Source organism: Hemibagrus wyckioides, linkage group LG07 (assembly GCF_019097595.1).
Source record: "Hemibagrus wyckioides isolate EC202008001 linkage group LG07, SWU_Hwy_1.0, whole genome shotgun sequence".
NCBI classification, from domain to species: Eukaryota; Metazoa; Chordata; class Actinopteri; order Siluriformes; family Bagridae; genus Hemibagrus; species Hemibagrus wyckioides.
Genome location: NC_080716.1, coordinates 31,782,401 through 31,797,400, shown reverse-complemented (window position 1 = coordinate 31,797,400; position 15,000 = coordinate 31,782,401). Strand labels below are relative to the sequence as shown.

General features: G+C 38.3%; 2 protein-coding genes and 1 long non-coding RNA gene across 5 annotated transcripts in view; 1 reads left to right on the top strand and 2 right to left on the bottom strand.

Moving 5' to 3' along the window:
- LOC131355744 (cilia- and flagella-associated protein 251-like) overlaps positions 1–3,029 on the bottom strand; it is a 4,582-nt gene extending 1,553 nt beyond the window's left edge. The window contains exons 1-3 of one of the 2 annotated variants that reach the window (XM_058394198.1): positions 857–3,029; positions 469–588; positions 1–17 (exon numbers count right to left, since the gene is read on the bottom strand). The exon at positions 1–17 is cut by the window's left edge and continues 1,553 nt beyond it. The gene's annotated coding sequence lies outside the window, so the exon portion shown is untranslated. The remainder of the gene's footprint in view (positions 18–468; positions 589–856) is intronic. The other variant, XM_058394197.1, reaches the window with a different exon arrangement.
- A 154-nt stretch (positions 3,030–3,183) lies between these two features.
- On the bottom strand, positions 3,184–7,330 carry LOC131356667 (uncharacterized). The gene is made up of 3 exons (XR_009205052.1): positions 7,266–7,330; positions 3,843–4,160; positions 3,184–3,231 (listed from the first exon to the last, which is right to left on the bottom strand). It is a non-coding gene; the product is annotated as an uncharacterized LOC131356667 (long non-coding RNA).
- A 3,918-nt stretch (positions 7,331–11,248) lies between these two features.
- The window catches only part of abhd3 (abhydrolase domain containing 3, phospholipase), a 29,142-nt gene continuing 25,390 nt past the window's right edge, over positions 11,249–15,000 (top strand). The window contains exons 1-2 of one of the 2 annotated variants that reach the window (XM_058394070.1): positions 11,249–11,578; positions 13,850–14,013. In XM_058394070.1, coding sequence (XP_058250053.1) covers positions 11,414–11,578; positions 13,850–14,013 — 329 coding nt within the window. In that variant the 5' untranslated portion in view covers positions 11,249–11,413. Of the gene's footprint in view, positions 11,637–13,849; positions 14,014–15,000 lie in introns of both variants that reach the window. The other variant, XM_058394071.1, reaches the window with a different exon arrangement.

Below are 15,000 nucleotides of genomic sequence, written 5' to 3'. Positions count from 1 at the left end.
TTCTGCTCTTCGTCTTCCTTACAAACACAAACACAGCAGTTTATCAGGTATTTCTTTCTGGTGAACTTTCACATGTCTGACGTCTAGATTTAAAAGGTTCTTCTCCCTCATTAACCACAGTGCTGTAAACTTCGTTTGGTCAGAACGTTCCTCTGTTTCCATGACGAAATGAGAACCTTCTAAATCTCCAGAGGTCTGAAGCTCGGCCTCCTCATAGCTAGTTACAGCCACTATATTACTACATAAACAATGTCACTTTTTCCTCTATAACGAAACCTTTATGTGGCTACGTTAATTAGCTTAGCCATGTAGCTTGTTGTGTAGCTAGTTACATTTCTCTGAAAGAAAGCTAGACATGCTAACACTTATACTGAAAGATTCTAGCTAATTCTGCCTGAACTGCTAATTCAAATTCCTTATTTTTACAGTATTTTTATTAATCTGGATTTTTAGATCCTTTATAATCACCTGATTTTATCCGTTTGCTCTTTTTGTAATCTCTGTTAAGATAGCACACAGCCAGGAGTAAGGTGATGAAGGGCACACACCGGATTGCAAAAAGGACCGGTCCATTTCCTGGATCAGGTCCTGAGAGGAAAAAAAAAAGAGAGAGTTACACTTTGTAAAAATTTATTTAATATAGCGCTACTAGTTAAGTTAAAACTATAACAAAAAATTAAAAGTAAATTATGTGACCATGAGAATATGTTCTAGATTTCCCACAAAGCTAAAGTCTAAATTTTGAATATTAAGGAACAACTTTTCATATATCAGTCTTTGAATGATAAAGAAACATGTTAGCATGTACATATACAGTATATTATACACAAAAATTTTGGATAATTCACATACTTACGCTCAGTATCAGGGATCGAGCGAGAGTCTGGTCTGTTATAATCTAGTGACAACAATAAAAAAAAAACTCATATTATTACAAATACATGGGATTACAGGTACACAGTGCTCTACAGGCCCGAGGGTAGAAGGTTCCAGGAACCCACTTGTCTGGTTTGGTACAACACTGTATTACTATATTATTATAAACTCTACTGTACAATATTACTAGTAATACTAATACATTCTTTTAATAGGAGCAAAGACAGAAATGTGTGATCCATTTGTCTACAGCGAGTGAGATATCCCATTGGAATGGTATCCTAGATCACTGGAAGGGGGTTTGATTGGTTGTTGAGTGCAAATTGAGTGCATACTCAAAAGAAGGAACTATGACCAATCTTCCTGACTGGTCACCCTTTACAGAACCTTCGTATAAAATGCCCGATCTTCTGGCTAGCTCTTTCTTCCTGTCCATTAGCTTGGGGGTGGTAACCTGGTGATAATATCAGAGCAACACCAGGGTTCTACATGAATCTCCCTAGATATTGAACTCCTCCGTTTACATTTCTGGCATTTTGGCAGACGCCCTTTTCCAGAATGACTTACATTTAATCTCATTTTTTATACAAAAATGAGAGCAATTGTGGGTTAAGGGCCTTGCTCAGGGGCCCAGCAGTAGGTGGTGGACCGGGGATTCAAACTCTGCCGATCAGTAGCACAGCATCTTAGCCACTAAGCTACCACATACCCATATCACTCATGTGGTGCCAAGTACCTGAAGACGTTGTTAAAGAGTAGTTCTGCTGGTAAGAGAATCAGGCATCATGATTTGTAGAAATCACCAACGATAACCACGATAACTGTAATGTTCTGTGACGTAGGAAGATCTGTGATAAAAAGGTCAGCTGTGAGCGGGGTCTGATGCATGGGTAGAGGAAGGGGTTCCCCAGCAGGGAGGGTAGGAGGTATTTTTGACTTGAGTGCAAGTGGAGCATGAGGTAATGAATTTGTGGAGCATATGAGGCCACCAGTATTTCCCATGTAGGAGTTGGAGGATTCAGTGCATGCTGAGTTGTTATGAGCCCACTCTCATCACATGAACCTCACAATTCTCTCCTTTGACAGAGAAGTGGTTAGAGAGCAACATAGTCTAAACCCGCTTGACATGCAATGATGAAAACAACTTCCCCATCACATCATAATAGGCAAAGGAATACTGCAGGTGTTGAAGATGATGCAAGTTAGACATTATGACACATTAGAAATTGACCAGAAGTGGACTCATTCCTCAAAGAGATCCGTACCATAAATCAAGAAGGAAACAGAGCAGCTGAGAAAGCGAGGAGGAATCTGAACGGCAGCCGTCCCAGTGTCCTGAGGACTGCCACATGGGTGGACTTTGGGAACTGGGATGGCTGCGGCTCAGATTCCTCCTCAGTTCCTCAGCATAACAAGACAAATGGACATGTTGATAAGGGAATCAAGGGTAACTTGGTAAACACCTGGGTTAGGATTTTCGTGTTCAACCCTTGACGACCCTGGTGCCTTGAGTACCAGTTCATTGCTAGCACTGCCCTAGGCCAATGTCTGGACATGCAGGGTGAATTTTATGTCCCTTTGGTTTCTCTTGATGAGGAGTTGTTTGACCATTTGCTGGAATCCATGGAAACCATGGATTTGCTCCCACACCACTCTGGCCTACTTCAGCACCTTACCAGTAAGAAGAGGCCTTTATTATCACCACACATACATTTTAGCTCCAAACAACAAACTCTATACCACTAAAGATATGTCTACAGTAACTCAGTGGCACTGCTGATATTCTAGTAAAGCCTTAGATCACATGCCCAGCGTAAGTCCTGTTACCTGCTTCCTCATACGGTCCCCACAATCCTGCAAAAATAAAACTGAAACCATTCAAAATTTTCACACTGGACCAGTAATATTCAGCAATACACAGCGGGTAAAATAAGCATTGATCACAAAACCATTTTTCTTAGTAGATATATTTCTAAAGGGTATATTGAGGTGAAGTTTTCATCAGACGTTGGTAAAAACCCATGCAATCCACACACGAAAAGAAATCAGAGCATAGACATCCATAAATAAAGTTATGTGTAATAATGTAAGTAGTATATGTGAATATAAGTATATGTACTTTAAAAAAAGCCTTGGTAATCTCAATAATTAAATTATACTAAAAAATAAAATAAAATAAAATAAAATAAAATAAAATAAAATAAAATAAAATAAATAAATAAATAAATAAATAAATAAATAAAGCTTTAATTCATGAACCTTGCACAGGCTAACCAAAATAACATGAACAGAAATAATTTTACTTACGTTCTATACGAGGTGAGGTCAATAAAATGGGTCCCTCAGTAGTAAGCACTGGATAAAACAATAAAAACAAGATTCTATAATATTTAACATTGAAGTTTACATTTAGATCCACACACTGTCACAACTACAGCTGCAGAGATCATCACTAACACTGCAGTGTGGCTCTGTAGACACTGATATATTATACTGACCGATATCCCAATCAGGATTGTGCTTTACTAACTGAAAAATACTGAATATTATCAGAAATAACTGAAGGACCTTAAGTCTGATGTCAGAAAAATTTGCAGTCATGTTTGCATCGCCCCCGTTTGGCCAGGGTGTGTAACTGCTGTTTATAATGCAGCAGTTCCTGATTCTCAAAAAAACACATCTCTTTAAATATTTATAAAGAGTTGTGTTTAAGAAATGTAACACTCATTATGTAACACTCACACTAATTTTATTTTAGAATTATATAAAAGTTTATATATATATATAAGTCATTATGTTACTCAAGCACAATAATAATGTAATAATGATGTTAAATAAACCACTTGCTTAATGAATTCATTCTAAGATACTCTTCAGCTTCTTTCATCAAGAGTCTCATCCAGGCTGTTTTTATTGTTCAGGTGTATTTTTACATTTAATGATAAATTTATGAGAAACATCCTCACCATATCGTCTCTCGTATACGTTTGTCCCGGTTCCGTTTACCTTCAGCAGATGAGGTATGTCTTGTGTAATTTCACAAATATAAAGACCTTCATCACTTCTCTCAGCTTTTTTTATCATTAATGTTGTACTGTTCTTGTTTTTGCAGGTTTCTGTGAATCTGTCACTTTGATTCAATTCAAGTTTCTGATTGTTTTTAAACCATTTCACTTTTGCTCCTTGAACAGTGATGTTCCAGCTGCAGATGATCTGAATTTCTTTTCCTTCAGTCAGCTCGACTTCAGATGGAAACTGAGTCACATAAAAAGAATCAGTGGAACCTGGAAAGGGATAAAATGAAAAAAAAAAAAAAAAAAAATCAGGGACAAAGAAAGAAACAGGCATACAGTACAGTACAGTACTAAAAATATTCAGATAATCAGATAAATCCAAATTAAAATCTAAATATTTTCTAAAAAAAATCACAACGTGGATTTAAGTGAGCAATTAGATAGGAGGCTTCCACTGGATAATGACAGTGATTAACATGTTTCAGCTGGCAACAAGTTATTAAACCCTTACTGATGTGCTGAGTAGCTTCACTTTTATGTAGTACTATAGTGTTTACACTCAAATAAACATTTACTGACACCAACTGAGAAAATAAGACATAATAATGTTATACTAGATATGTAAATGTTCTGAAGAAAATCCTAATCCTAAGAAAGTAGTGCTTGCATCTGCAAAAGATGGACAGGAGGCTAATATTTTGTAGACAAGTGGATGGAGTGCCAATGCTTTTGGAGGCAAGATATTACATATTTTACCATGGGATTTGGGGCTTTATCTATTAAAAAGATGGTGCTTATGAGCAAATTTGATGGATAGATAGAACGGCAAGTGGACAGATGGGGAGCCAATACTTTTGGAGCTGAGTAGGTAGATAGAACACCAATACTTTTGGAGGCAAGTGGATGGATGGGGTGCCAATACTTTTGGATCGAGTGGACAGAAAGAACACCAATATTTTTAAAGGATATTTTGCCGGTAAGAGTACAGATAGGGTGCTAATACTTTTGGAGGTGAGATATTATATATTTTACAGTGGGATTAGTGACTTTATGAAAACATGGTGTTTATGAACAAGTCTGATTTAAAAAATAAATAAATAAATAAATAAATAAATAAATAAATAAATAAATAAATAAATAAATAAATAAATAAATAAGAAAAATCTTATTATTGCCCAATATTCTGTTGACTTTTTTAAAAATATTTTTATTTAATTGTATTTAATTTTATAACTTAAATAAATGTAGACATAAATACATAAAAAATATAATTTGAATTACTTTTTAAAATATTTTAATATTCATATTTAAAAATAAAAGTTCTCAGAAAATATAATTTCCTAATGGAATGTTTGGTAGCATTGCATAAAAATTTTTAAGAAGTTAAAAATTATATACAATAATTAATAGAAATTAATTCTCCTTAATTTATTAATCTTTTATTTATAAATGCTGTAAATGCAAAAGTGTCAGAAACTGTATGTTCTTCATCCACAGAATGAAAAGCGCTTTCTGAGAATTTGCATATAGCGACTCCCACAAAACTCTAGAAAAGGTGAAAAAGTACAGGCAGCTAGGAGCATGAAAGTGTGAAGAACAGAAATGGAAGCTATTTTGACTCACTTCTGTGGCAATACAACCATTTCATAAATAAAATGCAATAATAAAAATAAAAAAATAAATAAAAGTTAAAATAAAAAAAAAATAAATTAAAAATTTAAATAATATTATTATTATTAATGGTCGAGTGCCAGCTCACTTTCTTATTTTTTCATATTCTTTAATTAATGTCAGTAATATAAGCAACTCCTTTTCACTAAATGTAGCATGAGAACTAGCATGAGGATGTGTGTCTGATCGAGAATGGAAAAATTCTCTAAAACTATCAGCTCTTCTATAAGTCACTCTGGATAAGCACATCTGTAAACATAACAAAAATAAACAAAAAATATAATTTATTTTGCTGTAAAAAAAAAAAAAAAAGAAAGAAAGAAAGAAAGAAACATCTTTACAGTATAGTCCAGATATACAAGTGTATATATACATATATATAACCAGAATGTAGGATTAAGTATGATTAAATGGAGGTTTATATTAGTTTCATCTATTTCGTCTAGCATTTTCATGAGGACCAGATTTCCCATTAAAAGCCTCATAAAAATGATACAATGGACAATATATCAATGCAGGATAAAACTTTTCAATTCATAGATTTATCCCTAATGAGTGAGTCAGAGGTGACGGTAACGAGGAAAAATTCCCTGAGTCAATACGAGGAATGTTTATAAATGATATCTCTTTTAGAAAAGTGTTAAAAGGAACTGGAGTGGGAGTGGTTTCTGATCTGTTGGAGTCAAAACGTCTAAATGAAGTTCTGGACTGTTTCCTGAGGTGATGCTGTGTGATAGATCTTTAGATTATTCGTGTGAACCATCCTCAGAGACATTTAGGCATAAATCTGTTCATTTCCAAGCTTAACAAACAAGGCCATAATGTGTGATGGTTATTTTACGTATTCATTTTTAGCCATTATTTAGAAAAGGTGCCAATAATTCTGGAGTTGTCTGATTCCTGCGGTGACACTGGTGTAAAGCAAAAACATTTTATAAATTAAAACAAAACAAATTCTGATTGTATTCTAGCTCACAAAATCCTATAGATAAAAATAAATAAATAAATAAATAAATAAATAAATAAATAAATAAACTTGAAAAATTTAATTGTAAAAAAGGAAAAAAAAGATTCCTTAAAACAACTTTAAGAAACTTAATTTGATTTACAATTTAAACTAAATAAATAAGTGAAGAACTTATACATATTTCCATAAATAAATAAACCGTACAAATAAACAAACCAACACCATGTGATTAATTTAGGAACAAAAAAAATTAAATACATTAAATTGTGCTTAAATATGACTGCGCTTTTCCCGGGTAAAATAAAAGAAAAATTAAAAAATAACCCCAAAAGGACGTTTAACAAACTGCGCAATAAAACAAAAAATATACATAAACATTTTTTTAAAAAATGTTTATATTACTGTGGTTTCTGCTAATTAATTCTTATTATTACGCAATTATTCCAGAAGTGGATAATAATCATGAATTAATTAATAAATATACCTATTATTATTGTTATTATTTTTTTTTACTATTGACAAAGACAAAAAGGAGAAGAATTTTTTCTCATAACTAACAAACCCAGCGAATTCCATCACTCGGTGTTTGGCTCCCTAATCATTACTTATGTACTTTACCTATATTTTGTCTAATGATGATTTCTAATATCTTGAATTACAAAGGGAACATGGATGAGTTTAAAAGAAAGAGCATGTGAGATCTTTTTATGTGAGATATTGTATGTTCTCGGACTCACCACAGACACAGGAAATAAAAAGGCCCCCAAGTAGACGACAGAGATGCTGCATGTTTGAAAGCCCAACACACTCTGATATCACACAGAGATACTGTTTCATGTGTACTGTTTCACCCACAAACACACACACACACACACACACACACAAGGCTTTGACTACAGACCTACAACAGATATTAAAACAAACACCTGGGCCTCCAGATTGACCACAAAACTTGCCCAAGCTTGACTTTTGTTCCTGTTTCTGAGACACAATGAAGTACAATTTAAGCAACGTTTTTGAAACAGGAAGTGGTAGTAAAGCATCATTTTTAAAGGCCAGATTGTGCTTGAGTAACACAGCTGACTTGAAGGCACACACCATCGAATTCTGAGGACCAAAGAAAGAAACAAGTGTATGAGTTATAGACCTCTTTTATCTTAATTTACAAAAATACACAAAATAATACATTCTGGCTGACAATGAACACTAAACCAATCAGAATCTCTTCCACTAGGACTTTCCTGGACTCTCTGGCAGTAACTGGTAACTGGAAGTCTGCTGATACAGAGTCTCAGAGTGACTGAGCCATCAAATAACCCCTGGATGATCCCAGCTGTACTAGTCAGGAGGAAGGATAGTACCTGTGGGTTCTGTGTGGATTACTGCCACCTCAATGCCATCACCAAGCAGGACTCCGATTTTCTGCAATACACTGATCAAACCAGATTGCAGTTCTGAGTGTTTCAGCTTCAGGACCAATGCAGTGGTTATCATCAGGTTGCACTCATTCACCCCGGGGGTAATGCTGTAGCATTTCAGGATCATGCCCTTCAGGGTGATGCCTCGGCTAGCTTTAAGGGGTTAATGAAGCAGGTGCAGGTGAAGGAAGACTGCGTAGTGTACTTGGATAACCCTGGGGTAGTGGTAGCTCAGTGGTTAAGGTGTTGGCAGGTTTTGAGTTCACTGCTGTTTGCTGAGCCCTTGATCAAGGTCCTTAACCCTCAAATGCTCATTTCTAGATAAATAAATTTCTAGAGATAAATGTAAGTCACTCTGGATGAAGGGGCCTGCCATATTCTGTAAATGTAAATCCCTCCAATGTCAATGTTCAAACACTTCTCATACCATACCCCGAAAGAGGGCATTAGTTCTGGAAGTGTCCTGACTGCCCACAACATCAGCACAGCTGCCCAGGCCTTCCCTCAGAGAGATAGCATTTACATTTTACATTTACATTTCTGACCCTATTCAGAGTGACTTACAATTTATCTCATTTTATTCAACTGATCATTTGAGGGTTTAGGGCCATGCTCAGGGGCCCAGCAGTTGCAGCTTGGTGGACTTGGGATTCGAACTCACAACCTTTGAACACCTTAACCACTAAGCTACCACATCCCCACTATAGAAAAGGAAGACGGGGTGAAAGGGGTGTTTGGAGTCTCAGAAAGAAAAGCAGATGTTAACAGCTGTAGAGGCCTCACTAAGGCTGTAGCTGTTCAAGCAGCTACCCCAGAAATGAGAGGGACTCTGTACAGGACCAGGAGGACAGCCTACCACTGCACTTTGTCGTGGACTGAGATGGAAATAGTTTGGTGTTGGAATCGTTGTTGGAGAGCTGACACACGGCTGACTCTTGAGATGGAAAATAAAACAACACTGCAACTCAGTACAAGAGCACTTATTTGCATATCTATGAGTCTCTATCCATTTGATAATAAAATAGCCAGTGCTTTGTATCTGACCATCCTTCTGCTGGATGATTTCTAGCACGCAGCACAGAAGCGCTTTCCTGAATCGGCTAATTCATAAACTGTTCAACACATTCATCCGGTTCCTCACTTCCTCTGCTCAAGTCTCTTTCCTGCCCCATTAATTCATTCATTTGTTTTCAGTTTCCGCTCCACTTTCTTGTCCTAACTGTTTATTTCTCTCTTCTTCTTCTTTTTCTTGTTCCGGATGTTCTCGTCCATTTTCTTCATTCTCCTCCTCCACCACCAAGCCTTACTTTCTTGCTGTTCCTGCTGGACCTTAGGAACACAATCGCAGCAGAGATTAATGTTTTATTTGTCTTTGTTTATTATATTTATATAAAAATGGATTATTCTTGTTATGCAAAGTGAACTTTTTTTCTACAATTAAGACAGATCTCTCTCCCTGACTCTCTCTCTCTCTCTCTCTGACACTATTATGTGGTTTAGCCCTGCAGCTTGTGGTGTAGCGAGCTGCATTTCTCTGAAAGAAAGCTTTTATGTTGCTAACGTAACTTAGCCAACCACTCAGCTTTTCTTGTCAGTATTTTTACACTGGTTTTCGGTTCCTACTCACCTGATCTACTCACCAGCAGTAAAGTGACGAAGGGCACACAACGGATTACAAAAATGACGGGTCCGTTTTCATAAACTTCTACAGCAGCCCCTGGTACAGAAAAACAAAGCATTACGGATTAGATTTGAAGCAGAAGTTCAGTATAAAATGCAGAGACGATTGGGTAAGATAAGCTAGACAATGTGTAAGGATGGACATGGAGACATATTAATATCACTGTACATACTTACGGACATCCCACTATACTATATAAATAATTCACTAAAAAGGGTCAATACTTCTCTCACTACAGACACCAGTATACTTAACTAGAGCTGTACACATCCCTCTATCCCACTGTAGAAGAAACTCACGTGGTGTTCTGGGTGAGGCAGCAGACACTGGTTTTGTGGTAGTAGTCAAAGGCTCTACTTTAAACAATAGAAAACCATATTAATATTAACAGATGAGTCAGTCATACTCTGTAATACCTTTATATGACCTTTATCACTGTATTCATCATTATACACTGCCAGACTAATACTACACCTCTGTGAATACTACACCTCTGTGGGTACTACACCTCTGTGGGTACTACACCTCTGTGGGTACTACACCTCTGTGAATACTACACCTCTGTGAATACTACTATACTCACACCAGTGCACTAGGAATGCTACTGTATTAACAGTATACCTTTATAAATACCACTCTATTCCTCTACTACCACTTCACTACTATAGTAATATAAAGGTCCTCATCACCATCATCATCATCATCATCATCACCATCATCATCTCCAACTCCTTTCTTTCTTTCTTTCTTTCTTTCTTTCTTTCTTTCTTTCTTTCTTGTCAGAACACGTTTCCTGAAGTTCAGTGATCTTTACTATTCTCTCTCTCCTCTCTCTCTCTCTCTCTCTCTCTTTTACTCTCTCTCTCTCTCTCTCTCTCTCTCTCTGTCTCTCTCTCTCTCTCTCCTGTAGTTTAATGTAAGCGCTCTGTTTCCTTTCAGTAGTGTGCAGTAGGTTTCATTTCTAACCGCAGCCCCAGACTCTGTGGCCTGATTAAATCTGTAAAGGATTTAACAGAGAACCGTCTTCCTTTCCCCCAGAGTCTCTTCGTTAAACTCTTCACGGCATCAGTTACATCCTGTAATTGAATATACGCTTTAATTAATTCGGTCACTAGGGGCCATCACGGTGCTTTCTTACTTACTGCTCAATTACGTGGCGGATTTCTATTAATAATAAAATAAAAGTTTTGTTTTTGTTATGATTAGAGAATATTAGACAAATAAAGAATCAGCACTGTTACTTCCTTTAAGATTAAATAAACGAATTGTCTTCTTCGTCTGAGAAAATTGTTTGGAGCATATGATGAGCTGAGCTGTTGCTATGGAAACGATAAGGCGTTAGAGCACGTGCTTAAGCCTGTGTTTGTGTGAAATGTTACAAGTATAAAAGTTTTAATTTTTTTTAAGTGGGAAAATTAGAAATGATTCTATAGTGTCTCTCTGTGTCTCTCTCAAACACATAAAAATGTTGTGTGTGTGTATAAAAAATATATATAAATAAATATTGTTGTCCTAGTCGCGAGCCAGGCGTCGTTCGGTTTCCGTGGAAACGTAGTAAAGCCCCTTTGGAGTCTGCAGATCTCGCGAGACTTCGGCGCGCTCCTCCTCTGCCGCTGCACACTGCGCTTCACGGACGCGGGGAGACAACCGAAGCGCTCGCGCTCAGCCGGCTCTCGCGCTCTGCCGCAACGCACCGGGGCGATTGACGCACGCGCACCAGAACCAAAGCCGTGCTTAGAAATTATATTCGATAATAATATATATATATTTTATAAAAAGAAAAAAAATGATGTCATTGGATCTCAACCTGCACGTGCTAACGAAGGAGCTGTCGGTGTATCTAGAGAACCAGGTTCGGGTCGGGGGGTTCCTCGGCTCCGGGGTCGGGCTGGCGCTTGCGCTCGGCTTTGGCGCCGCCTACGCCTGCTACTACTGGACGTCTGTAGCCAAGGTAACACCGGGAGCAGGCTTTGATGATGTGTTGCATTGCATGCGTTACATGCAGCAAGGTCAGTAAAAAAAAAAAAACGTTGAGCAGCACGCGCAGCTTGTCTTGTCTTGGCTTGTGGGACATTACCGGGCGCCGCTCGCGCCACCACTCTCCGTCAGTGATGCAAGAGATTCATTCTGCAGGCCACACACACACACACACACCGGCATCGAGGTCTCATACACACACACACACACACCGGCATCGAGGTCTCATACACACACACATCGGCATCGAGGTCTCATACACACACATACACACACCGGCATCGAGGTCTCATACCAATACACATGCACGAGACGTGTTATTATTATTATTATTATCATTATTATTATTATTATTATTATGACTTCACGGACTCAGGTAGGTATAATCATTTATACACCAGTTATTTATTTATTTATTTAATATTTAAAATAAATCCGATTTAAAAGAAATAATAATAATAATTCAGACCGCTTAGTAACAAGCAGCTGATTGGCTGTGCGCGTGCCACGGTATCCTTTGCCATGTCCCCCACGAGCTAGTAGTTCATCAGTAGTTCGTATTTAACACGCATTTGTAATGAACACCCACTGCATTGATGGAACACTGAACACTCCATCACTGTGCTAATTAGACACTGGAGGTGTTCACGCGACTCAAAAGCAGCTAAAAAATTAGCTTTTAACGGGATGAGATCCATAGCAGGGAAGTCAACTTGAAGGCAGGCAACATAAACAATACAATAACAATAAACAATACAATAACAATAAACAATACAAACAAAAGCCGGAAACGGAGGACCAGGATCGGGAACGATTCCTGGAGCGAACATGGAGAAACGCTTCACAAGGAGAAAGACAAACAAACAAACAAACAGAACAGCTGAAGACATTAAGATAAGGTCCAGGTCTGAAAGCACGTGGCCTTAAAACGTCTTTCTCTTCACAGAAGTTGATTTATTTTCTTTTCCTAAAGTGTTTAAGCTCGTGTCCTGATTTATTCAAACGCCAAGTGGGCGGAGCTTCTGGATTTCTGGTGCTGTACAAGCCACAGTTCCCAATTCAACCAGTGCTACTTCTTCTGCTAAATGAGTGTAATAATCATCAACCCACCTCATAATGGGCGGGACAGGTTTAGGTAATAATCACCAACCCACCTCATAATGGGCGGGACAGGTTTAGGTAATAATCATCAACCCACCTCATAATGGGCGGGACAGGTTTAGGTAATAATCATCAACCCACCTCATAATGGGCGGGACAGGTTTAGGTAATAATCATCAACCCACCTCATAATGGGCGGGACAGGTTTAGGTAATAATCATCAACCCACCTCATAATGGGCGGGACAGGTTTAGGTAATAATCAACAATTCACCTCATAATGGGCGGGACAGGTTTAGGTAATAATCAACAATTCACCTCATAATGGGCGGGACAGGTTTAGGTAATAATCATCAACCCACCTCATAATGGGCGGGACAGGTTTAGGTAATAATCACCAACCCACCTCATAATGGGCGGGACAGGTTTAGGTAATAATCATCAACCCACCTCATAATGGGCGGGACAGGTTTAGGTAATAATCAACAATTCACCTCATAATGGGCGGGACAGGTTTAGGTAATAATCAACAATTCACCTCATAATGGGCGGGGCAGGTATAGGTAATAATCAACAACTAATCTCATAATGGGCGGAGTTTGTGGCGCCTGAGATCAACTGGTTTGGATGACATCATGAACAGAGCCACATGGTGGCACTAGTGTGACCTGAAGAAACATCAACTCTCTGAAGATGCTTCTGTATTTATTTTTAAATTAGTTTTCGCCTGAAATTGTATTAAATGATTTTAGGACAAGATACTTGGCGACCAATCACAGTTCACCGTCTCGCTTGGTCATGAATCGCGTCATCTCATTAGCTGGTGATGAGGTGGATGGGTGGAGCCACAGAGATACTGAAATCCTTAAACTTTATACACAGGAGCTGAACGTGTCATGTGACCAAGCTAGCGTTCGATCGATACAAACAAAGTCAAGTAGCATTCTAAATATCACACAGAATGATGTTCCTCTCTCTCTCTCTCTCTCTCTCTCTCTCTCTCTCTCTGTCTGTCTCTCTATCTCTCTCTCTGTCTATCTCTCTTTCTCTCTGTCTCACTCTCTCTCTGTCTATCTCTCTTGGTCTATCTCTCTCTCTCTCTTGGTCTTTCTCTCTCTCTCTCTCTCTCTCTCTCTCTCTCACAGAAACCAACGCTTGTATCTGGAGGGAAGAAGTTTTATGACTTTCTGAAGGAGAATTGCCCCGTGGTGACGGAGACCTATTACCCCCCGTTCTGGTGCTGGGAGAGTCGGGTCCAAACTCTCCTCCGTCCGTTTGTCACCGCCAAGCCCTGGGTCTCCTACAGGAAGTAAAGTCTTTCATTCTTCTGTTAAAGCAGCAAAAACTCTTCATTATTCATGAGATCTGTATGTCAGGGATTAACTCCACCATGCTCTGGTGGTGGTAAGGGTGGGCAGTGGTGTAGGTTTCCTCACTGGTCACTGAGACCTCACTGGGTGGAATGGTTTATTTCCAATGGATTTAAAAGTTTACACACCCCTGTTCAAGTATGTGAAAGTAGTAGAGTTTGGTGATGCCAAAAAAATTGACATGCTTGCTGTAAGCCTCTCTGGTGTTCGGAAAAATACGGAAACCGTCTGGAATTATTTCTGGTTTATTCGACGCTGGAGTTTCATGGAAGGAGTCTCCAGTGTCGGCATTGCCATGGTAACGGTTAGACTACCATGTGCTGGAGTTTCATGTGGAACATCCTGGGAGACACGGTGATAATTAATATGGCAGGAAGCGGAGATTTGAGGTTTTAATGCAGCATGACTTCAGGAATTTGAGTGTTCATATCATATCATATCATATCATATCATATCATATCATATCATATCATATCATATCATATCATATCATATCATATCATAAGAAGTGTATCTTTTATTCCCAGCACACACTTTATAACCCAAAGGTTAATCTTCACAGCTCCTGCTCATGCTCAGGACTGAACGGTGCTTTTGTGCGAGGGATTTATGGACAGAGCTCTCAGCATTCCTTCAGATTAGCGCTCAGTCATTAAGAAGCTTCTGGTGGATTTCGCACTGTACGTTTTTCCCCCCTTTTGCTAACAGAATCTCATGATGTTAAATTATAGCGGATGTTTTGTCCATGGTAGCCCTTTATCGGTGCTTTATTTAGCTAATTAATCACAGTGGAATGAGCTGACTGTGACTGAGGGAGTATCCCGGTGCTTGGATTGCGTTTATTGAGATTAGCGATCGATGCAGGTTCAAAGGGGAATAAATTTGATTGGACTGGCTGAAATCTGATTAGTGGATCGGTCTGTGTG